The following is a 23,425-nucleotide window of genomic DNA, read 5'->3' as shown; positions in this document are numbered from 1 at the left end:
CACATTTGTTCACCATCATTAGACGGTGTGTCACGCGAAAGAATTACGTCGATATCTACAAGGTCAAGGTAACACTTTGAGTTCAAAGGTAAAAAATGGCCATAAATGAGCTTGTCCGGGCCATACCTATGTCATTCGTTGTGAGATTTTAAAATCATTTGACACATTTGTTCACCATCATTGGACGGTGAGTCGCACGAAAGAATTACGTCAATATCTCCAAGGTCAAGGTCGCCACGACTAAAAAAAGATTTATTTTGAAACAAAGGGGGGTAATTATAAACAATCAGTTCAGTTTGAGTTCTCTCCCTTTATCAGACTTTTTTTCAAATTGAAAACCTGGTTTGTGACAATTTTGCCCCTTGTCTATGATATGATTGGTTGATTTGCAAAGGGAGATTAATACGCGGCATTGATCGTCAAGTGGTTGATATTCATTTATTCGGTTCAGAAAGTGTTAGTGTCCAAAATTGTGTTCATTTAGACTTGGAATAATAATCTAAATGTTTGTGGTATTATAATATATCCGATAATAAGCAACTACCCTAATCTCCTACAATAAAGGTATATCATAAGTTGATATATTGTCCTATATTATTCTTAACTTCTTCTAAAAAATTGAAATCCTCATCGCGTAAGACTTTTAAATTGGATTGTGGAATATAAGAACAGCGTATTTTAACATCTTTGTCAATCGTTGTTATTGTACCATCTAAGTTTAGCCATTTTATTCCAACCTCATTTACTTTGACATTGACACTTTTTATTTTAATGAAGTTTAATAATCAACTGAAATACTGGCTCAAGTTTTGTACACTCGAATTTAGATTTTTTTATTGGTATATGTTTCACGAGACATTGATTAATGTATACCAGACATTCAATATCATTTAATTTTCGCACAAGTCCATTAATCATTCTATGATGTTATTTTTAACTTCCCACTGTTCTTATTTTTATCTCACGAAAGCTGCCGCTTGTCCTTTCACCAGAAACTCCGTACGAGTTCACGGTCCTTGTTATGGTGGATTTTCGCTACGGTCGGTTTCGTTTTCTCGGGTTTCCCTTCTTTTTATCCTATGGACTCTATCACGTGTGATGTTGTTTTCAATGTCTATGACAACTTAATAATAGTTGTAATGTTTTTCTTACATTTGTTTCATTTAACGATTCTTTGATTTTTGAATAACATGATTTTTCTTGTGAAATTCTAATGTCATTCGCTTCTTATTTCTGAACCTGCGTTGTTTGGTAGCCTTTCAAGGTGTTTTCAAACAGGTGCTATTGTTCATTGAACATTTTGATTGGATCATCTGGTTATTAAAGTATTTTTTTTGTTTCTTCGTAATGTTCATTTATGAAATTGCAGCAGGTTTCGATTGATGTCACTTGTACTTCACCTGTATTGTTTTGTGTGTTATTTAATTGACGTATTTTTAAATTTGATATTTAATGTTGGATACTTGTAGTTTGGTGTTTCTGATTTATTCTATGAGTCCCGAGGCCCAAGGTGAAAGGTGTTATGTTGTTTGGCTTACTTAATTACGGACTACAAATTGATTAAACGTCGGAGAGTCGAACCCGAGCTAATTGCCAAAATGTGGACTTGAGATTTATAATGGCGTCTGAAACAAAATAATTGTACACATTGAAAACATTCGGTACGTGGACAAGTTTATATTTTTTACATCGTTAACACCATCTGCACTAAGGACATTATTACAACATATGACGAAGCTCGAGAAAATCAGGCTATAAAATCTAGTTCAAATCCACTTCTTTTATAACATAGCACAAACTTTAAGCATTACATGATTAAACCAGGCATCACCACATTAGAACTTTCAATTCAAAGATTTGCGGCTTCCACCGGTTTGAGGACCAGCCGAACCTCAAACTTACCCCAGAATTAATGACCAAACATGCGTCTTAAACTATTTAAGTCATTAACTTGCGCGACAGAAAATGAATGCCTACACGTAAGAATCGGCGATCTATTAACAGATTATGTGATACGTTTTAAAGTAATAAGTACATACAATAATATTTTCCGTCAATTGCAGATATTAAACTATCAAGTGTGAAACGTATCTAAACCTCTTTTTTAACAAACTAGATGTGTTAGATCTTAAATATTATTCATTTACATGACATCATTTAGCTCTACTGGTTATAACCTCCGAACCCTTAAATATCGTAATATTTAAGCTATGTACGTGGATATGTTCAACTGCATCCACACAGCACCAAACTGTTGTAGTATTGAACACAGCAAACGATTACAATCGAGAAATACTATCAGAAGATATTTTGTTTTTCTTTTCCACTAGTTGTATAACTGACCATAAACTTCAGACATAAAGTGATGAAAACATTGATCGGTTTTGGAACGGTTAATTCAAAGGATTGGGGATTTAAACCGGTTTTAGTGCAAGCCGAACGTTACACTTACCCAAATAATAAATACAAACCAAGCGCTTTTTTAACCATCTCAATGTATATCGATGCAGACAGAAAATTTAAACATGAATGCTACATACACACTTTAAGTGAACAAGATTCGTAAGTATCGGTAATCTATTAAAACGAGGTATATGTTTAAAAGCATACAAAGATAACATCTATAAAGGATGACATCTATAAAAGATACCATCAATAAAGGATGACAAACTTTCAAGTTTGCGATGTATCTCCATAAAATTGTCAAACAAACAAAATAGGAGTGATAAAGGTCGTAAATATGTTTCATACACACGAAAATGTAGCTATACTGTCTACAGCCTTTAAAGATTGTATTATTTAACCATTCAAAACATTTACTGCTCAAATGATCCGTGTGAAATTTTGCTGATAACATTTATGTCATTTTATATGGTACTGAGTGTAAACTTCAGAGTGTAAACATGAATTAAAGCCATTGGGAAGTTCGGGTAGTTCAGCGGTGACTGTCTTTTAACGTGAACAGTGTGCTTTTAGTGGGGCTTAAAACTTTCTTGAGCATTTAACAGGATATAAAAAAATGAGTTATGATAAACTGATAGTTATAGTTTGTGCAATTACAATAAACATAATTGACTGTAAAAGGAATATTTATCTATGTGGGCCGATGCATAAATGTGCATGTGAAAACAACACTAACACCGGAATGACAATGGACTGTGAGGGAAGGGGTGACCTGAGGCTGTCAGAGATGTGTTTTGACATTTCCAGCAAGGGATATGCATCCGTGGTTCTAAGGGCTGGCAGAAACAATTTAGGAAACTTGAAAGCTTTGGATCTAAAAGGATGTGAAAAACTAACCGAATTATACTTAAATTTTAACCAAATATCTACCATTGAACAAGACACGTTCCATAATTTCTATCAATTATTCACATTAGATATATCCCGAAATCTGTTACCGGTGTACAGCGGAAACTGGAATGCATCTTTTCTACCGAACACTTTGAAGACGCTCAAGCTTCATGGATGTCAAAACATATTTTTACTTAATGTTTCATTGCCTGACTTTGTTGATCAGAAGAACTTAAGCAGTCTCACAATGGATGGGTATTCAAATGTTTCGTTCAACTTTTCAAAAATAACACACGTGTCTTTTTCGGGATTGAACTTCCAATCTTACTGTAATCTCTCACGAATAGACAACAACACATTCTCGCATTTGAGATCGCTCCAAGTTCTCAACATATCCGCGTGTGGAATCATAAGCATCACAGCAAGAGCATTCGAGCATCTTCACAGTCTTGAGGTACTAGACCTTTCTTACACCCGACAGCTGGGGATGAAGGCATTCGCGAACATAACGTATGGCTTGCAGTTTTCGAGTATCAGCTTCTTGAACGAATCCTTTGTTTTAAACACATTTGGAATAGGCATCAAAGTTACTGTGTCCGATCTGTGCTACTTCTGGAACACAACGGTTAAAGATTTAGACATATCGGGAAATAGAATCGAGATAATTGAAACAAATGCTCTTATACTTGTTCCGCAATCGTTGAAAACAATACGTATGGATCTAAATAAATTCACGTTTGGACCATATTTACTGCAACTCGGTTGCATGAAAAACGTTCAGACAATGGTTGGTTCATTTTTAAATAACGCATTCAATCCAATTATATATACCGCTGAGCAGATTAAGGATTTTCATACGCACACAACTGACATAGGAGAAATCTCGTGTCCTTATTGCAATGGCTCGTTTTTAAAGGAAATGGCAAACTCTTCCAAAGAATGTCTCTACTTTGAACCTGATTTTCAGAACGTGTATATTGACCCACAGATTCCCGTTAGTCTTGAAAACTTAATTTTCAATGACTGCAATTTTATTTATGATTTAGACATAGAATTTGATTTTAATCCGACTGATAATTCAATCCGGTTTATGGATTTTTCGGGAAATGTGCTTCAGTCGTTTACTGGATCTTATCGTCATCTTCCCAGAATAGAAATTTTGAATATGTCCCGATGTTCTATCAGAACAATCGGTGTATATTCTTTAAATTACACAACATTGAAAGTTTTAAGACTCTCCCATAATGAATTAGGATCCCAATTGGCGGATCCAAATCGATCAAATATCTTTGGTATGCTGCCATCCCTTCAGGACTTGGATCTCTCGACTAATGGGATTACAATATTATTTACTTCGACCTTCGAAGCATTAGTTAATTTGGTACATTTAGACTTGAGCAACAACGATATTGAACTTTTTGAAATAAAAATTAACATGTTATATAATTTATTGTCATTGAATGTGTCTGTTAACTCGATACATACGCTTTCTACTGACATACAGCACCAGCTTGAATCCAATGAAAAAATGAACACTACGTTTTTATTGGACTTACAAAATAATTCATTAACATATGACTGCAATAATCAAGAATTCCTAAATTGGTTGTTGAAACGCAAACATAATATGTTCGGATTCGAAAACTACAAATTCGTTACATCTGACAATAAAGTTTTGAATGCCAAAGAGTTTTGCGACGACATTGGAAACCTTGCCTCAAGGTGTAAATCATACACGGCTGTCATTGTAATATGTTGCATAGCCTTGGCGACATTCATTTCACTAGTTACTGGAGGAGTAATATACAAAAATCGATGGGAACTTCGTTACATTATGTACATGTCAAAGAAGAGATACTTTGGATATAGAAGGCTACCGGATTATACTGTCATTGAGAACTATAAATATGATGCATGTATTTCCTACTCTGAAGACAATATACGTTTCATTCGAGACGAGTTCCTACCACGAGTGGAGACAGAACACGTGTCACTTTGCATTCACCAGCGGGACTTTCTTGCTGGTAACGCCATCTCAGACAACATCATACAAGCTATCGATAGCAGCAGAAAAACGGTAGTTATATTGTCGAATTCGTTTCTGAAGAGCAAGTGGTGCATGTACGAGTTCAACATGGCGCGAATGGAGAGCATATATTCTAGAGAGGATGACGTTTCTCTTGTTATAGTTATGCTTGAACAAATGTCTCATAGCGCCATGCCGTTGGAAATGGTTCGTTGGATACAGGACAATAATTTCATAGAATACACAGCGGACCAAGAGGGCAACGTACTTTTTTGGGACAAACTTAATAGTGTTATAAGATCAATTTAAAAATTACTTTTGGTTTTCTTATTTAAAAATTGAAACAAGGTCTTAATCTGGTTAAAGTAATATATCCACATCTAAACATGTTTAATTTGTAAGGTGCCGATAGTCGCTTGTACGCGTAAATGTTTCTGTAAACATTTTTAGAATCATTTTAAACATTTTTAACTGTTTTTATTGATTGAACATATATATAAATAACTGTGTTATTGTTAATGTTATCGCTGTTAAATGTAATATGCAAATGCTTTTATAAACATGTATTTAAGTTATAAACACAATCAAGGAACGATTCATGTTGCAAGTTGTTATGACGGGACCATCAAATCATCATTTACCTCACTGTATTGCTATCTGATCATGTCAATTTCGGATATGAACGGGAATTTAAGTTAATATATTATTAATATAAATGACCATTTTTGCGAGTACATGACTAAGTCTTCCGTAAATATTACATAAGTAATTTCAGATCCATTACATGTTGCTAACATATTAGTGTGTATATATTTCAATTGTATTGTCAATAATGACATGTGTATGTGTACAACAGTTAATGCAAATAAAGATGGTTGCAACTCCATACTTTTAAGTCTACACTTTTAAAAGTAGAGTGTTTATTGTATTTGTGTAAATCACAAATTCCAAACAATATTTCTAATCAAATAAACAGATAAGATGTTAGTCGGATTTGCCGCTACTTAACATTTTAAAATGACATAAAAATACATTTTGTTTTATTGCGCCAGCTTGGTCCAATGTGTTCTTCACCCAATTGTATTTATCCACTAGTTTCTTTTAATCAGCCTTTAGCATTTTTTCAGATTTAGTACGCTGTTTTGCTTCTAACTATGAACTATTGCCAAAAAATTAAATGTATGAACTTACACTTATATGTATCATGAATATTGCTGGACCAAGTGTGAGGTTGAGCGCTCTTAAGCCGGTTTAAACCCCCAATGCGTTATTCTACTATGTGTGTATGTTGTTTCGTATTGTGCTGTTTCGTACTATTTTGATAATTGGCTACTTGCCTTAAATAAAGGACCACACAATTGTGTATAATAAGAATGCAATGCTGCTCCAGCAGCTGGACTTTCACTTCTTTTTAATTAAAAAAATGTTTTGAAATGTGATTTTACGTAACGGTGCAAGGATACTCGCTTTGGTTGATCTATTAAGTTTTTCCGAATATTATTGACGATATGCTTCCAGTTATTCAAGCTAAAAGAATGTCAAAAACTATATACCTTTGCCATCGTTTATCTCGCTCGAGCGACTATTGGAACTGCACATTGACACACGTTGTGGGTATTGTTTAACATTTATAAACAAAATTCAAAGTCAACCACTGGGTGAGATTATTGTATTGAGATGATATTATTATTATTCAGTATAAACAGCTTTTTCGGAGCGATACTTAGTACAACACATGATATATTTGTTTTTGCATCGGTCTTCAGAGAAAGGTCTTGAGACCTTAAAATACAATAGCCATTCATAAGACGATGCTAACAGGAACAACTTTCCCTGAGAGGTCAGATATATTTTCAGTCGTACATTGGAGTAGATATTTTAAAAACACTATCGAAAGTATTAAATAATGTAATATAATACATATATCTGGTGTTTTTTATATCCAGAATATGTTTACCTAAAACAGACTACGATTTCGGCATTCATACTACATGTTCAATGCATGAGTATGACATTAAAGTACCGTTAAACGTACCTTTTTAAAATATTGGAACCCGACAACAATTTCAGAATATATCTTTACTAAAATGAATAAGTAAAAAACATAGTTTCTTCTTTTGCGTTTTTATTTATAAGGTCGTAAAAGGACAGCGCATGATTCAGTTGTTGTTGTTTTGTGTATACAGAAAAATCAGAAAGACTGATGTAACAAATGGAGTTAACTGTGTAAGTTTTCTAGCTTCTGACAATGTCTGTAAAAACATCTGTTTTTTCTGATTGGTTGTCAATAAGTGGGCGGAAAACCACAAATGTACATTTCAGCAAATTCTCTAGCAGGGGGCATTTAGTTTGATGTGATAACAATGTTTAAACAACGAATAATTTACCATTCATAATACTTTGTGTGTTTCAAATCGATTTAAGTATTCCGCAATGCGATATATAACGCTTCGCTGCATAGACCTTAAACATAAGTTTAATCTGAATAATCATCTCTTATAAGGTAGTTTTATTGCTTATTTATTAGCAATTGGATTTATTTCTATATTACTTTAAATGATTATTTGCTTTTAAAATGATTTCGGTATTCAACGGCGTTAAGTTGTATATTTTGCAAAGATAAAAAAAGATATTTCGTTAAAAAAACATACTATAGGCCATAGCAATTTGATGAGATGGTCGTCGACTTTGAGGCATCTGCAAAAGTGTAAGGTGTAATAAACATATTTTATTTTTAATTTAAACGAAGTGTCGATTTTACCTTGAACCCCTTTTTTATTAAGATCTATTGTTCTATTTATTTGGTTTAATCTACATGCTATCGACACATTATGTTTAGTTTTGAAGAATTAACCAATTTTGTGATGTACTAAACAACAAGGTCACTTTTCCTCTCACGGCTCTGAATTGACATGTTATAATTGTTGTTGTGTTTTTGCAAATCTATTATGGCAACTTTTTCAAACATTGAATTGTAGAACATTTTTTTATGAATGAAAATAAGCAATAGCATTTTGGCATTGAAATGAAATGATATAACTGGTTCATAAACTCTATACTAAGCTACTGCTATGAAGGTTGTTCTCTTGCTCTGGATTCATCATTTGAGTCAATAAGTTCCATAACTCAGAGCAACATTTGCTTACTTTAATTCAACGGCGTTAAGATGTATATCCTACGTCACGTGACTGACTCGTTCAACTGACCAGCACATCGCTGATGAAGACTATGTGATGTAGTCGAAATATTCGAGTAAGCAAATATTGCTCTGAGTTATGGAGGTTATGGAATTTATTGACTCAAATCTATTCTAAGCTCTTTCTTTGTCATCCATTGTATTCATGTATTTTTTTAACCTCAAAACATGATGTCAACTTTATACTAAGCTCTTTCTTTGTCACCATATGTATTCTTTATTCTTTCAACCTCAAAAGATGATGTCAACTTTAGAAGTAAAACAGTTTGGCCATAAAATAGCTTTGTATTTGACCTAAAGTATAATTTGATTTTAATTTTGATGAATTACATGTTTAATCAAATTATAATAAAATTAATGTTTAATTTGAGTTACCATGCTATAATGAGAGTGCAATACTGATCCAGCAGCTGGAGTTTCACTTTTTTATAATGAGAGGAATTTAGAAACAAGAGTGAAATATGGTGGCATAAATCCTTATTGCCACATATCTTGTGTTATGCAAAATAGTTTGACTATACATGTATTTGTAAATTCAAGGTGATTTTTTTTGTTGAAGCTTTTTTTACATTGTTGAGATGTATCTTACCAGCAACTAGTATTTAAAATACATACAGTCGCTTTCTGTTATAAGGTTATTTTCATAGCAGAAATCTCCGCTTAGAGATTCGGATGACGGAGCGCACAATATCGAATAATTCACTGTGTGCCTGTGTGAGTATTATTGCTTGACATCTGTTATTCGCTATTGCAGCAAGCCCGGGAATCGAGCACGCTACCTCTAACTATAAGCGAGTGCTCTGTAAAGTTACTTAAACAGAGCGCTTACATAGCATATTATATATCCCGATTAAGTTCTGTAACCTTTCTATTTCCGCTTCTAAGTTTGATTTCAAATTTGACCTCAAGTAACATTGAACAGCGTAAACCTGATCCCGATGATCCCACTGTTTGGTTGAATGTGCCACGGTCTCACGTTGGCAGCATTGTCGTATAATGGGTGAAGCCAGTCTGGAACTTCAACATTGGAGTGTTCTTCTTAGCTTAAACTGGATATTGCCAACACATCTTGAATTTCGCTACACCAAAGTTGTATATCAGTGGTCTTAATTGACTCATTGCCTATATATAATAAGTGTTATTAGCACGACGTAGCTCTCATGAGCTGCCCGAAGCCAATTTCTCGTTCGCTCTTAAATGTTCGGATATCGTCACGGGAAATTCACATGGAATATATTGTCACATACAAAATAAAAACGAGCATGTTGTATATCGTAAAATCTATGTTACCAGACAACTTCTAGCGTCGAAATTTCTTCTATTACCATAAGAAACACTTATTTTGTTTTATGGATTTATTTCATTTTACGATATATGTTACGAAATATTCGTTGGTTGTGAGTATTTATGTGGCTTTTGTTGTAGTCTAGCCGGTGTAGTAAATACACAAGGCGTTTGTAGCTACATGTTTATTCAATAATGTCCAAGCTACAAGTGTTCAGCAAACTATATAGCATATATTCATATATAAAGACAACTGTTGCGGATATAATTAAGTACAGTACAGTGATGTCCTTTTAACTATAATTTAGAGTAAGGAACATTTTTAAGTATTCACGATGAATTACATACAGACAGTTAACTAGGAATTAATTTCTTAAGTAATGCATTAATTGCAACCAATCATTTGATATAATGCATATAATTTTAATCGTTGACGAAATCTGTGGGAAAGACTATTACCCGATCTTTGACGGTAACATCGGTTTAACACTGTTTTTGACTTTAATTAACACAATTACATTCCGGACCAGCTTTTTAACGGGTAGATTGAGCTTGGATGTAGGGAGACAGGTTTTTGTTTCGATACGTCGTCTCATGATATTGAACATTTTGAGATTTATACATAGCATGATGACTGACACATTTAGAGCCCAGACAAGCGAGGACGCAAGCACACACATTTCATATACACTCGATTGTTCTCAATCTTTATCAAACTTGGTTTTGTTCAAATGAAGTTTTTATTGTGATTTTTAATATTGACAACAATTTCACTAACTTTGTATTTAATATTTACGGATATAATCTAAGTATTGAACTTAATTACGTCTTTGTCAATAAAGTTTTGTCAACTGTCGTCAGTATGAATGTTTGTTGTGAAATGTAAAAAACAACTCGCCAATACCTATTATTTGTTAATGTTTAAAAGGTAGATCATCGTATCCATATACAAGGTAGAGCATTGCAACATATCTATGTATTAAAGGCATCGACTCCTGCATATTTCCACTTTTCATTACTATATAACATATTTTTTGACATTTAAAAGCATTTTGCTCGCGAAAGGTATTCAGTTTACCTGTATTTGAAATTTTATAAAAGCCCCGTCGAACACCATTTTAAAGTCTCATTTCCGCCGTTTAGCGATTATTACATGTGATAAGACTGTTGCTCTTAGTTTATACAATGGAGGGTTTGGCTTCCTGAATAAGGTTACTACATCACAATTTTAATTGTTTAAAGGATTTCCATAAAAGTAGTAATTATGAAGATAATTAACATGACACATATCAAACCGAAACCTTAATATGAGAGTAATTGAATTTCAGCAACGAATAGAATTAAATAATCCATACCATTTGAACTGAATGCCATTTAGTTGGTGCTGCTTACGGTAGGTTGACTTAAACTTTTTTATTCAAAACGTCTTTAAGGGATCACAATTTGAATATATGTATTTATCATATCAATTTTAATAAATCATTTCCTTTGCAAATAGTGTGAAAGCATTTCATGTAACAGGCACAAAGATAGGATGGAAAATATAGGGTTTTGTTTTGTGTTTAACGTTTATTTTTGTTTTCCATAAATGTTAAGTAGAGGCAGTAGTAGTTGTTTAGCTATGGTGGCTAAAGAGAAGACATAAAGAATATACCATGAATTTTACATGTTTTAAAAGTTGTATGCCCTCGTAGTCATTCATATTGATAGTTAACTGTGGCAGTGTTTGGTATAATGCATGCAAAGATAAACGCACTTGACACAGGATTTCCTTTTTAAATGTATACGTGATATAAAACACAGATAAAGTCTTAGTCATTTTATAACATGCTTATCAACCACCTCCAGTGTTAATCGACTTCCTCGACGGAAATGCAAACAACATAAGATAACGGCAACATATTTTTCCGTTTGCAGGTTATATTGTGTAAAACTGAATTCAGCCCATTTGACTAAACATATTTCAAATGCTGTTCAGAGGCGAATGGCTTCTCACGTGAATATTGTGGTTTACACGGCTATCACTTTCTTAAAAATTTAACGGGATACTTAAAAATGTGTTATAGAATACTATTAGTAAGTCTTTGTGTCATTAAAATAAACATAGTTGACTGTAAACGAAATTTTTACCCATGTGGGCCACGGCATGCATGTTCATGTGAAAACAACACTGACACCGAAATGACAATGGACTGTGAGGGCAGGGGTAACCTGAGGCTTTCGGAGATATGCTCTAAAATTGCCACCAAGGAGTATGCATCCGTGATTCTAAGGGCTGGCAGAAACAACTTAGGAAAGTTGATTGCTTTGGACCTTAAAGGATGTGAAAATCTTACAGAATTATACTTAAATTATAACCAAATATATATCGTTGAAAGAGACACATTTCAGGATTTCCATCAATTATTCAAATTAGATATATCCCGAAATCTGCTACCGGTGTACAGCGGTAACTGGAATGCATCTTTTCTACCGAACACTTTGAAGACGCTCAAGCTTCATGGATGTCAAAACGAAGTTTTACTGAATGCTTCAGTACCTGACTTTGTTGATCAGAAGAACTTAAGCAGTCTCACAATTGATGGCTACCCAAATGTTTCGTTCAACTTTTCAACACTAACACACGTGTCTTTTTCGGGATTGAACCTCCAATCCTACTGTAATCTCTCACGAATAGACAACAACACGTTCTCGCATTTGAGATCGCTCAAAGTTCTTAACATATCCGCATGTGGAATCCATAGCATCACAGCAGGGGCATTCGAACATCTTCACGGTCTTGAGGTTCTAGACATTTCTTACAACCGACAGCTGGGGATGAAATTATTCGCGAATATATCGTATGGCTTGCAGTTTTCGAAGATCGGCTTCTTGAACATATCCTTCGTTTTAAACACATTTGGAATAGGCACCAAAGTTACTGTATCGGATCTGTGCTACTTCTGGAACACAACAGTTGAAGATTTAGACATATCGGGAAATAGAATTGAGATAATTGAAACAAATGCGCTTATACTTATTCCTACATCATTGAAAACAATACGCATGGATATGAACAAATTCACGTTTGGACCATATTTACTGCAACTCAGTTGCATGAGAAACGTTCAGACAGCGAAAGGTTCATATCTTAATTATGCATTCAATCCCATGAAATATACCGCTGAGCACGTTAAGGATTTTCATAGACCCCCAATCGACATAGGTCAGAACTCGTGTCCTTATTGCAATGACTCGTTTTTGAAAAAAAGGGCAAAGTCTTCCGAAGAATGCCGCTACTTTGAACCTGATTTTAACAACATATATGATAATGTTCGGTTTCCATTTCGATTGGAAAACATAATTTTTAATGACGGCAATTTTGTTTATAATTTAGACATACAATATAATTTTGAGCCAACTAATAATTCAATCCGGTTCATTGATCTTTCGGGAAATGTATTTAAGTCGTATATTGGATATTATGGTCATCTTCATAACATGGAAATTTTCAACATATCTCGGTGTTCTATTAAAACAATCGGCCTCAATACTTTAAATTTCACATCATTGAAAGTTTTAAGACTCTCTCATAATGACTTAGGTTCTCAAATGGCGGATCCATATCGATCAAATATCTTTGATAAGCTGCAATCCCTTCAGGATTTAGATCTTTCGTCCAATGGGATAACAGTATTGTTTTCTTCGACCTTTGCAATGTTGTATAATTTGGTGCGTTTAGACTTGAGTAACAACAATATTGAACGTTTCGAAATAAGAATAAACATGTTATCTAATCTTTTGTCATTGAATTTTTCTGTTAACTCGATACATACGCTTTCTGCTAGCGTGCAGCATCAGCTTGAATCCAATGAAAAACTGAATTCTACGTTTTGTGTGGATTTAACAAATAATTCATTAACATATGATTGCAATAATCAAGAATTTCTGCACTGGTTGTTAAAACATAAAAAGAACATGTTTGGATTCGAAAACTACAAGTTCATTACATCTGCCAATAATGCTCTGAATTCCAAAGAATTTTGCGAAGACATTGGAAACCTTACCTACAGGTGTAAATCATACACGGCTGTGATTGTTATATGTTGCATAGTTTTTGTGACATTCAGTTCATTAGTTATTGGAGGAGTTATATACAAAAATCGATGGAAACTTCGTTACTTTTTGTTCATGTCGAAGAAGAGGTATTTTGGATATAGAATGCTTCCGGATTATACTGTCATTGAGAACTATAAATATGATGCATTTATCTCCTACTCTGAAGACAATATACGTTTCATTCGAGACGAGTTCCTACCACGAGTGGAGACAGAACACGTGTCGCTTTGCATTCACCAGAGAGATTTTCTCGCTGGTAACGCCGTCTCAGACAACATCATTCAGGCAATCGACAGCAGCAGAAAAACGGTAGTCATATTGTCAAATTCGTTTCTAAAGAGCAAGTGGTGTATGTACGAGTTCAACATGGCGCGAATGGAGAGCATATATTCTAGAGGTAATAGCGTATCTCTTGTTATAGTTATGATAGAACAAGTGTCCCATAGAGCTATGCCGTTGGAAATGGTCCGGTGGATACAGGACAATAATTACATCGAATACTCAACGGATCAAGAGGGAAACACACTTTTTTGGGAAAAACTTCAGAACGTTATAAGATCATTGTAAAAATTATTTTTTTTTAACTTGTTTTTAAAACAAAAGCATATAGCATGGTCTTATTCTTTATAAAGTTATGTGCACGCATGGATATTGCTTTGAATAATTTTGAAGTGTTTTTATTGATTACAACTTTGAGAAATTATATAGCTAGCGTGATATTTATATTGTGTTTCCCTGTTAAAAGGAATATTCGAAGTATATTTTAAACATGTATTTGCATGATGAACACAGGAAATGAATGCTGCATTTGTATAGGTGTTTTGTTTGGAAATCATCCCAAATACTTTTTATTGTAATATGATTTTGTAAATTATTTACGTTGTTTCATTGTGGAAGTGACTAAAAATTAATATTATATTTATGTAAATGACATATTATTGAGTATAAATGACTAATGTTTGATTAAAGGAACATTACTACTCAAAATCAGCGAAATTTTCGTACAATATTTCGTAAAATAAAGCTAAATAAATAAAACTCATTGTTCCTTATGGCAATTGCCGAAATTTCAACGCCAGATGTGGTCTGGTGAAATAGATGTTTGTGGATACAAAATGCTCGTTTTTATCATGGTTTTAACATGGTACCATTTTAGTGTTCGTGTGTCGTATGAATAGATATATTCGCCGGAAATTAGCATGGAATTTATTGTGTCTAAAATAAATAAATACGAGCATTTTGTATCTACAAAAATCTATGTAATCATACCACACCTAGCGTTGAAATTGTGGCTATTGCTATAAGGAACACTGATTGTTTAGGTTTTATTTTTTTTACGAAATACTTTACGAAATTTTCGTTGATTTTGAGCGTTATAGAGACTTTAAGAGTACACTTTAGTTTTTCAAATTACAAATCCATGACATGTACCTTTAATATTCTTGAGTGTATATTTTAATTGAATTAGTAAACAACGACAAGCATATCTGTAACACTGTAAGTAAAAAATATACAGGTGCAACTCCTTATTTTTAGATACACAATTATAAGCAAAATGTTAATAGTATTTGTGTATTTGTATATTACAATATACTTTAAATATTTCTGATCGCTAAGGCCACACCAAATTAATGACATTTTCGTCGGATTTAACGCTTTTTGTATAATGACATACAAATCGTTTTAAATCGTTAAAATGCATATAATGGATATTTAAGATCAGCGTGAATGTTTAGGTTAAATGTCTCATTGCAAATATCATATCCATAACGAAAATGTGCGAATTTGAAACGTTTTTTTCATATATTGATTTTGTCAAATACGCAAAACGCGAAAACGTCCTTTAATGTCCACAATCAGTCTGTACCTAAAACATACTGCGACAATGGTAGTCATGAATATATTTATAATATGCCGTTGAAAGAACCCATTTTAAGAGTTGCCCCGTAAATCATTTCAGAATTTACTAGAAGACGTAATGTCTTCTGTTGCATGTTGTCTATTGAGAAGTACAAGAACATTGCATGATTCTGTTCTTGTTGTTGTTCTTTTGTGTATTCAGAAAAAAAGTATCATGTTTGAAATGCAGTTAACTGTTTAAGTTCCTAGTCTGAATATGTAAATTAAAACGATTTTCAAAGATAAGCTGTTGCTGTTTTTTTTTATATCTGCTCTTAATAAGATGTCGCGCATATTAATACAACATTTTACAAGTCAGAAAATGTCTCCGCAACCTAAGGGTTTCAACTTTACGTGACACAAATTGTCAAAACACGAATACTTTACTATTCATTTTTCTTTAAAAACCAGTAATTAATTATAGATTCTTCATGAGTTTGAACCCGATTTATCTGCTCATAAAACCGCGATGTGAAAAATCACGCTTTGCCACATAGACTTCGAAATATGTATAATTTTACATTTTTAGAACACTCTCTTTTAAGTCAGCTTTATAACTCAACTATTTGCAATGAAAAGTGTTTTTTTTGTATATAACCTTAAAACCTTAACAAAAGGTCGCCGTGGTGTAATGGAGAGGGTGTCCACCTAGCGACCTGGAGGTCATGAGTTCGATCCCCACCGCGGGAGCGTTCTTAAGATCTCTCCCAAAGACACCAAGTACTGGTTTTAGGCCCAGGAAACGAACTCAATAGCGTTTATATAAGCCTCAGGCTTTCGATGCAATCGAGCTAAAACAAATAGGTTTTAACTAAACTAAAATTAATATTTGCTTTCATAATTGAAATGATATTGCTATTTAATGATTATGCTGTGTTACATGTGTGTTAAATATCTGACAAAGATACTAATGTCTGCTTGCAAATCTTTATCACAAGTCTTATTTGTACAGGTCAATTTATATGAAGCTTTGGTCTAAAAAAAATGTTAGGTATTTCTGTTAAATGTGCGGTATCATTTGAATGTTTAATTGTTTAAACTGCTTGTGTGTGCGTGAATGTACATGTATTGAAGAAAATTTAAGTAACTCTCAACTATAAGTTCAATGTAAACGATTAATTCTTGCGTATTGATTACACTCGTAATACCTCGATATGTGGTTAAAGAAAGCTATATTTTCGGGATCATTTTGTTACAGAAATTCTCAGTTGCATGAAAGGGCCATGATAGCCTCAAAACGTTCAGTTGAGATCAAGGCAAATCCAAGTGTAGAAGTCTTGGCCTGGTAACCGAGTTTTTAAACCACTGTCCTTGCATTCAACATGTCTAGAAACGATCGTAAAGATAAACATTCTTACCAAGTTTCATCAAGATGTTGTCATAAACTCTTATAACCGAGTATGTGGACAACAATTGTGTAAATACTAAGTTAGAAAGATATAATGAGGATTAACATTCTGATGAAGTGTCACTCTGCAAAATGAGTCAAATATGCGGCTCCTAAAGTGGTTACTTTCTCAAATGTGTTCTAATGACCGAGCATTTTGACTAACGTTGATCATATTCAGACTTGGCCTAGATGATATTAAAAAGTAATTTTCACAAAATGTCCTCACGCTCGAGTAATATAAACACTTTTAAAGATGTTTTTCCCCCTAATAGTTCACTTGGTGATCAAGATTTTAGACTTGTGATTCAGATTCGAAATTAGCCTATATATAATCCGTACAAAAGCTTTGTCCGAATGTTATGGTTGAGCCACAAAATAAGGACTCTTGAGTAATTATGAGCTAAAAAACGACAATAACAATTTTGTTAACGATTTTACCTAGTGAAAATCGTGTTAACCCCATAAAGCATACATCCGAACTTGGCCCAAATGTTGTCAATGTAAAAGTTCGGACCAAGTTTCATTAAAATTGAAACGTGTATTGTTTATGTGTTAACATGGTAACCGCCTGAGAAATTAAAACAATATTTAGTTGAAATGAGCTAAACATCGTCCCAGATATTGTCAAGATAAACACTTTGGCCGAATTCCTTGAAGAGTGAGCCAATGTAGCCCATGGTGTTTACGCAAACTACAAGGTATCAATGTGTGCAACGGATGAAACAAGTGGCCTAAAACTTTACCCGTCTTCAGCTTTGAAACATCTTTGACATTACCCAAACTTCAACTGGGACTATGGATTGCCAAAAAAACATTCTGAATCAAGACTGAGCGAAAAATGTGGAAAGGAGTTTCCGATAACAATATTTTTTTTTTTTTTTCAAAAACTTGATCTGGTAACCTTGTTATCATGTCCAAGATTCACACTTATCCTTTAAAGATAAACATTCTGGCTAAGTTTCATTAATGTTATGTTATAATATCATGTGTTGTCTCTAGAGGGGTATAAGAGATTTTAATATAAAAAAGGCCTTGGTTCCTTGTTATGACCCCAATTTACCTACATTCGAATCTTATTAAGATCGTGTTAATGTAAACATTCTAGTTTATAGTTCTTACAAAGACAAGTGGCTTCTAGAATGTTATGGCGCTAAAACTAGACAATGCACACAGCACAAAGACAGACGCTGGTTAAATGTTATTAGATGTTGAGAAACTCATGCAGGCAAATGTGTGCATAAGGACGAACGCCCGTGATGATTCATGCAATTATAAAACTTCTGTGAAAAACATTTGACATATTGACAGATGCCATGTTCAATTTATTTCAATTACAACCGTAATTCATACAAAGGAGTATTATAAGAAAGTTCGTAACGGCGTGCGGTGTTGTTTGATAAAGTATGCCCCCCCCCCAAACGATCAAAGTAAAGTCGATTCATTTGATGTTTCACACTTAACTAGATCAAAATCACCTATTTAAACTACTTTTTTTTTTCATCGCACACATCATTACTCACTAATCACAGATAATCGCTAAATGTTTTAACTTTAGATTCTCTGGCGCTCAGTTTTTCAAGTCGAACTTTGCGATTCTGCTGTATCCCTCTTTTAGCACATTGATTCTCTTTTCGCTGCATTTTATGTCAACAAAGATGGATGCGCCAACGCCAAAACGAGGGAAAATGCGGACGACTTTGACAAGCTTTTATCCCAAAGCTGTGGGAAGACGGTAAAACTTGCCATTTTTAAACTCCCACTTATCTGAAGAAATCACCATTACCCCTTGTTATCATGAATCGCCTGTCAATAGTTTTAACGCACGCTCGATAAGGTCATTCCGCGCGTTCATATATTAGTTAACATCATTATCAGACTACAGCCGGCGTGGCGCCGTGGTATAATCCTGAGAATCGGGTTCGAAATCCGGCCGGGCCCCTTTTTAATATTGTTCCCCCATTTATTTACGGCATTCTTATATTTTCTTTTCTTTATGCTCTCCCCCTCCCTGCTGTATTCGCCACAAGCCTGATGACCGTTAGCGTGTTCTTCTTATTTAGCATTTCTCCCGGCTCTATCCATCCGTATTGCGTATAAACTATGCACTTTTTTGGCATTATAAGAAGGTACTTTGATGAAAGTACATAAGGCGTGACATGGTCGAGAATTGGTTGTCAAAGCATTCTAAATCACTAAAATCGTGGAGCTTCCGGGGGGGGGGGGGCTTCGCCTCCCTGGATCCCCTAGCAGGGCTGTGCCCTACACCCGCAAAGGGCCCTAGCGGCCCTCAGGACACCAGGCAAATCTTTCAATATAACGCCCCCCCCCCTAACTAGAAATCCTGCAACCGCCCCTGCATATACCTCTTGTAAAAACATCTCAATTAATATGTGTGTATGCCCAGCCAATTGCGAACATGTTTGAATCATCCGCCCCTGTATATACCTCTTGTAAAAACATCTCAATTAATATGTGTGTATGCCCAGCCAATTGCGAACATGTTTGAGTCGTCCGTGCTTTAAGAATATAGTTTTCGAACAAGTGTTCATAAGAACTATTAACATGACTTAGGAGCAACTTCGCATAGAATACGAAATAGTCAAATTCCTTTCTGAAATGTTCAGACAAATTTGTTGAATTTGAAAGTTCTTTTTTAATTATTCAGAGCGCTGGAATACATATCTGATTCAAGAAATGTACTAATTAAGTAACGATACATTTACATAACCCGGAAAAGTGTCAGTGGGCTTACGGATCGCAGGTGATACAGTATCGGTTAAGTGGCGTTATATTATGGTGTACGGACCGGTTTAAAGGCCTGAATCGTATCACAGGTTTAACATGATACGCTTTAAAGCGTACGATACGCTTTTAAGACTTTTGGACCGTTTCGTACGTTAAACCGTATGATACGAATCGTATCAGACGGTTTATGACGGGTATTATTTATAGGTTATTCAGTGTAAACCGTATGAAACGAATCGTACACCGTATGATACGAATCGTCTCATACTGTTTCGCGTCAAACAGTTAAACGTACAATCGGTCCAAAAGTCAGAACGATTGTATCAGACGGTTTATGGTCGCAAAGCCGTATGATACGGTTCTTGCTAAACTTAGACTTTTGGACCGGTTCGTACAACATATTGAATACACCGTAAAATCAACCGTGAATCAAAATTATGATGGTTGGATGTACAACAATTAAGTTAAATATTTGTCAAAATACAAATGTATTGTGAACAACTTTAGGGGCATTATCATTGTTGTAATATATTACACGTTCATGCAAATTTGTTATATAAAAATAGGAGTGTGGTCAATAACTGTGTCGAGCCCGCATGTGGACAGCTCGATATAGCAGTTATTATGGTCGAGTGCAGTTGAGCGCGCCCGTCCGACCTTTCTGAAGCTTTGTTATGGAGCATGCAATTTATTAATTAATTTCCGAATATGTTCTCCTCCATGGAGACGACATTTCGCTTGAAGCATCCGTCTCTCCTTAAAGGTCAAGGTTACACATAAAGGTAAACAGTTAAACCAGGACATATAAAGCTTTTCCGTATTATAACTTTGTCATGTATTATGTGGATTAGAAATTAATTAGAACAAATAGCTACCATCATTACTCTTTTACCTTGAATGTTAAGTTCACACATGTGGTCAAAGTCGAATATTGGCAATTAATTAGCTTGCCTTGACTTTTATTGACTTTACACCAAAGCTCAAGGTGACACTTAAAGGTTAAATGCTCAAATATTCAATAACTGTCGTGACAGTTATATGATCATTCATAATGCAATTTTAAAATATTTTTCCACCAATGTTTACCTTGTGCAGACGGCATGTTAAGTTCCCGCTACAGTTATCCTTGATCTAAGAATAATGTCAGCCCTTAAAATTGGCAAAAACAGCGTGTCACCAATATCAACCACAAATGTTCACCATGTAGAAACGGCTTGTCAAAAGTAACAACCGCTTCCCTAGCTTTAAGGTAAAAGTCACAATAAGTGGTCATAAAACAGGTCAAAATTTAAACTCCATAAGAAATGCAATTTTAAAATAACTTACAAAACATGTTAAACATAAGGAGACATCGTTTCTCGCCTGTAATACTAAACTTCCTAGCTCCAAGTCCAAGATCACTCGAGAGCTAAAAGGTTCAACTGAAGCCTACCAGATAAATCAGCATACACTTCTAAAACTCATTAGCACACATCTTCTAAGTATTCCGAAACTTAGGGCAGTAAAGGTTATTTTTTAAAAACTGGCGAATGCGAATATTCGAAAAACCGACTTTTTCGATTAAATCCTTACCATATGTACAGTGAAATAAAATTGCCGAATGTATTAAACAATAAAGAATACACATGGGTACCAAAATGAAAGGTATCAGTCAAGCGAATATGAAACAAGCTTTATTTCTGGCCATTCGGATGTAGGTTCGAATTCGGTGCTTCATTTTTTTACTTCAATTAATATGACTTGATCCAAAATATCGGTTTGGTTGAATATGTCGTGTTTTGTTTAACTTGTAGTGACGTTGATCTTACTAGATCTATTAAACATTTATTTCATAAACATTCAAATATGAAAGCATGTATCATTTAATTAGAATCCATATTTAAAAACAGGCAATAGTTTAGCACTTACTTTAATTGTTTTGGAAGAAAAGTACGCATCATCGCCGCACATGCTGCCGTATTCGTTTGTACCAGGCATTAATAAACATGGATCGAAGTCACGACATTATATTAACTACTGTTTTACCTTTCCCACATTACAGCCTGAATGTTCACAATTGTAACACAAATCGTTAACTTGTGTGAGTCTCACATTTTACAGTATGTACATTCACATACTAAGAAAAAGAAAATATATTTTAATTTTTTAGCGGAATGCCTGTGAAAAGAGTTCGAATTCCTTCCGTTAAATATTATTGCAGACGATTAAAATATTGAAAGTGCATTAACATGCCGAGGTAAGAATATCCTCTATTTTATTTTGATACAACATATACATGCCAACCTGTCGAAACGATAATAGTAACGATTATCCCGCGATTATCAATTGTCATGGTTAATTGGGTTTCGAAGCTTCATCTTGTCATATATACTGTTGAAAGTATGTTGTTTTAGTCTATGGCTTTTATTTATACTAATATGTGTAACTACAAATTTCCAGTTGCTCAGGCATGTTGTTTATATCAGTATGATTTTAGTCAAAGCAACATCTTTATGTAGAAGAGTGCCCGGAGTAAATTGGAGCGAGATTGGGCGATTGAATTTATACATTAACTAAATTGTATTTAAAGATTGCCTGCTTTTCCATAACACGGTGCCTTATTAGTATTAACATATTTTGCAACTGAAGGTCTGCTTTTCAATACAAAAATGTTTTATTTTTATTAACAATGCGAGTGCTCTCCCGACTGAGCTAACCGGGCCGCCAAGAACTATTTCCAGCCCCCAGTGAGGATCGAACTCACGACCCCTAGTTTACAAGACTAGTGCTCTGCCACTGAGCTATGGAGGCGTATTAACTGATCAGATTTAGTTCTTCATTAATCGATTTAACTGATTCGATTCATTACTTCATATAATGATTTGATTGAGAACCTAAATTGAAATGCATCAAACCTTATTCCATACGATTTTTTCACGATTCTTACATACCTTTAAGCCGTATAAATACTCACTGAATTGTAATACGTTAACTTTATTTTACGAAATATTTTAGGAAATATTCGTTGATTTTTGAGTATTTATGTGGCTTTAAACATTTTAGTCCCTAAATACAATGTTCAGTAACTTTCATTATTCTTATATTTCATTAAATTTTGACTTACTCTCGAGTAAAGTATACATAAAATTATGTACCTTATACAGAAGGTTGACAATAACACATTGCACTACTTGTTACAACATCAATATCAGGCCAAATATCGTTGTAATCGATGCACTTTCTAAAGTCAGGTCATTTGGAAGTTAAATCTAATTAAATGTGGAAGACCAGAATTAATTGATTGAATAAGTCATTAACAGGCAGTGGCGTGTTTTCATTCATGACATTAATGACATTCATTCATGACATCAATGTTTATTGGTCTGTGTTCGTCATTTTCTTGAGAAATCCAAATAAAACTTAAAAGTAAATTATTAATGAATTAATGGTTGCTTTAAATCGATGTTTTATTTGCAAAGCCTCGCCAATATAACTTAAGAGGTGTAGATGAGCA

The 23,425-nt window shown here is 34.2% G+C and overlaps 2 protein-coding genes and 1 non-coding gene across 3 annotated transcripts; 2 read left to right on the top strand and 1 right to left on the bottom strand.

The window, feature by feature from the left end:
* The first annotated feature begins 2,629 nt into the window (after window positions 1-2,629).
* LOC127845372 (toll-like receptor 4) lies at window positions 2,630-6,703 on the top strand. Its single transcript, XM_052376248.1, has one exon. The coding sequence runs from the start codon at window positions 3,020-3,022 to the stop codon at window positions 5,627-5,629; it is 2,610 nt and encodes an 869-aa protein (XP_052232208.1). The 5' UTR covers window positions 2,630-3,019; the 3' UTR covers window positions 5,630-6,703.
* Window positions 6,704-11,730: 5,027 nt separating this feature from the next.
* LOC127845373 (toll-like receptor 4) lies at window positions 11,731-16,043 on the top strand. Its single transcript, XM_052376249.1, has one exon. The coding sequence runs from the start codon at window positions 11,856-11,858 to the stop codon at window positions 14,463-14,465; it is 2,610 nt and encodes an 869-aa protein (XP_052232209.1). The 5' UTR covers window positions 11,731-11,855; the 3' UTR covers window positions 14,466-16,043.
* Window positions 16,044-22,650: 6,607 nt separating this feature from the next.
* On the bottom strand, window positions 22,651-22,722 carry Trnat-ugu (transfer RNA threonine (anticodon UGU)). Its single transcript has one exon. It is a non-coding gene; the product is annotated as a tRNA-Thr (tRNA).
* Window positions 22,723-23,425: the final 703 nt, after the last annotated feature.

The sequence above is a fragment of the Dreissena polymorpha genome, chromosome 9, assembly GCF_020536995.1.
Source record: "Dreissena polymorpha isolate Duluth1 chromosome 9, UMN_Dpol_1.0, whole genome shotgun sequence".
NCBI classification, from domain to species: domain Eukaryota; kingdom Metazoa; phylum Mollusca; class Bivalvia; order Myida; family Dreissenidae; genus Dreissena; species Dreissena polymorpha.
The sequence above is the reverse complement of the archived record's forward strand: the minus strand, read 5'-3'. Positions and strand labels throughout refer to the sequence as shown.

What these genes read in the sequence shown, in the direction of transcription:
- LOC127845372 (XM_052376248.1), top strand. Translation starts at nt 3,020, where the DNA reads ATGAGTTATGATAAACTGATAGTTATAGTTTGTGCAATTACAATAAAC.
- LOC127845373 (XM_052376249.1), top strand. Translation starts at nt 11,856, where the DNA reads ATGTGTTATAGAATACTATTAGTAAGTCTTTGTGTCATTAAAATAAAC.